The sequence below is a fragment of the Pezoporus wallicus genome, unplaced genomic scaffold (genome assembly GCF_028554395.1).
Source record: "Pezoporus wallicus isolate ANWC-B61680 ecotype Strahan unplaced genomic scaffold, APGP_CSIRO_Pwel_v1 contig_9666, whole genome shotgun sequence".
NCBI classification, from domain to species: domain Eukaryota; kingdom Metazoa; phylum Chordata; class Aves; order Psittaciformes; family Psittacidae; genus Pezoporus; species Pezoporus wallicus.
Window position 1 is genome coordinate 1 of NW_026636191.1, and position 1,041 is coordinate 1,041.

General features: G+C 57.3%; 1 protein-coding gene across 1 annotated transcript; it reads right to left on the minus strand.

Annotated features, from left to right (window-relative positions):
- Window positions 1–572: 572 nt before the first annotated feature.
- On the minus strand, window positions 573–923 carry LOC130593769 (feather keratin 1-like). The gene has a single exon (XM_057399140.1). It carries the CDS (start codon window positions 885–887, stop codon window positions 573–575), a length of 315 nt encoding a protein of 104 aa, XP_057255123.1. The 5' UTR covers window positions 888–923.
- Between the last annotated feature and the right edge of the window lie 118 nt (window positions 924–1,041).

Sequence of the window (1,041 nt, forward strand, 5' to 3'; positions counted from 1 at the left end):
TGGCATATTTCATAGGGAAATCTTTGTGGCCCTTGTTCACTCACCCCAATGGCCTGTTGAACTCTGGCTTTGTGCTGCATGAAGCTGGAAGAGCCATGGTAAAAGAATAGGAGAAGAGGCGTCAAGGGCTTGAATGCAGAAGAACTTTATTGTGACGAGAGTGAAAATGTAAAATCATAAGGTGGTAGAGAGCGGGTCTAAGGTGCAAGTAGGACGACCATCCACTGAGGTTTCCTGTTTACAGTGGATTTTGACAGAGCACTGTGGTCTTGCTGCCATGAATTGGGAGGACCCCACTAAAGGTCCCCTGAATCTTTCTTAGCTTGTGAGATGCTGTTTGTGGCTCACAGTACTGGACATAGCAGATGGTTGACGCACAGAAGGAAGTGAGAGGAGGAGGTCCATGGGGCATGTTACCAGGCAACACAGGCTGTGCTTAATTTCTTGGTCCCTAGAGAGTAGAACCTGTGGACAGCAGAGAGATGTGTCAAGACGAGTGTGGGTGTGCATCCTCAGTCCTTTGCCTTGCTTCCAGGGAGCTGTTGCTGTTGTCAGGGTGTTGTCAATGGTCCTTAGCAGATGTCACAACCTCTTCCTCTGCCATAGCAGCCCAGGCCTCCGAAGCCGTAGCCAAGGCCGTAGCCGAAGCCCCCAGAGGAGACGGGCACTCCCTGGGCGCTGAGGACGTTGCCCACGGCAGCGGATGAGGAGGATCCGACGGCGGTGCTCTGGGGGAAGGAGCTGAGGATGGGTCCTGGCAGGGTGACCAGCACGGTGGAAGGCTGGATGACGACGCGGGAGTCCTCGCACTGCCTGACACAGGGCTCGTTGCAGCTGTTGGCCAGCGGGGTGGGTCCGCAGGGGCGGCAGAGGTCGTAGCAGGCCATGTCTGTGGTGTGGAGGGGCCCTGGCAGGGGAGAGGAGAGGAGAGAAGAGAGGGTGTGGGGAGAGCAGAGGGCATGGGAGTGCGAGGGGCGGTGGTGCAGGAGGGCGAGGCAGTGGGGAGGCTGGTGTGGGGCTGTGGTGCTGGGGAGGCGTGAG

What these genes read in the sequence shown, in the direction of transcription:
- LOC130593769 (XM_057399140.1), bottom strand. Translation starts at nt 887, where the DNA reads ATGGCCTGCTACGACCTCTGCCGCCCCTGCGGACCCACCCCGCTGGCC.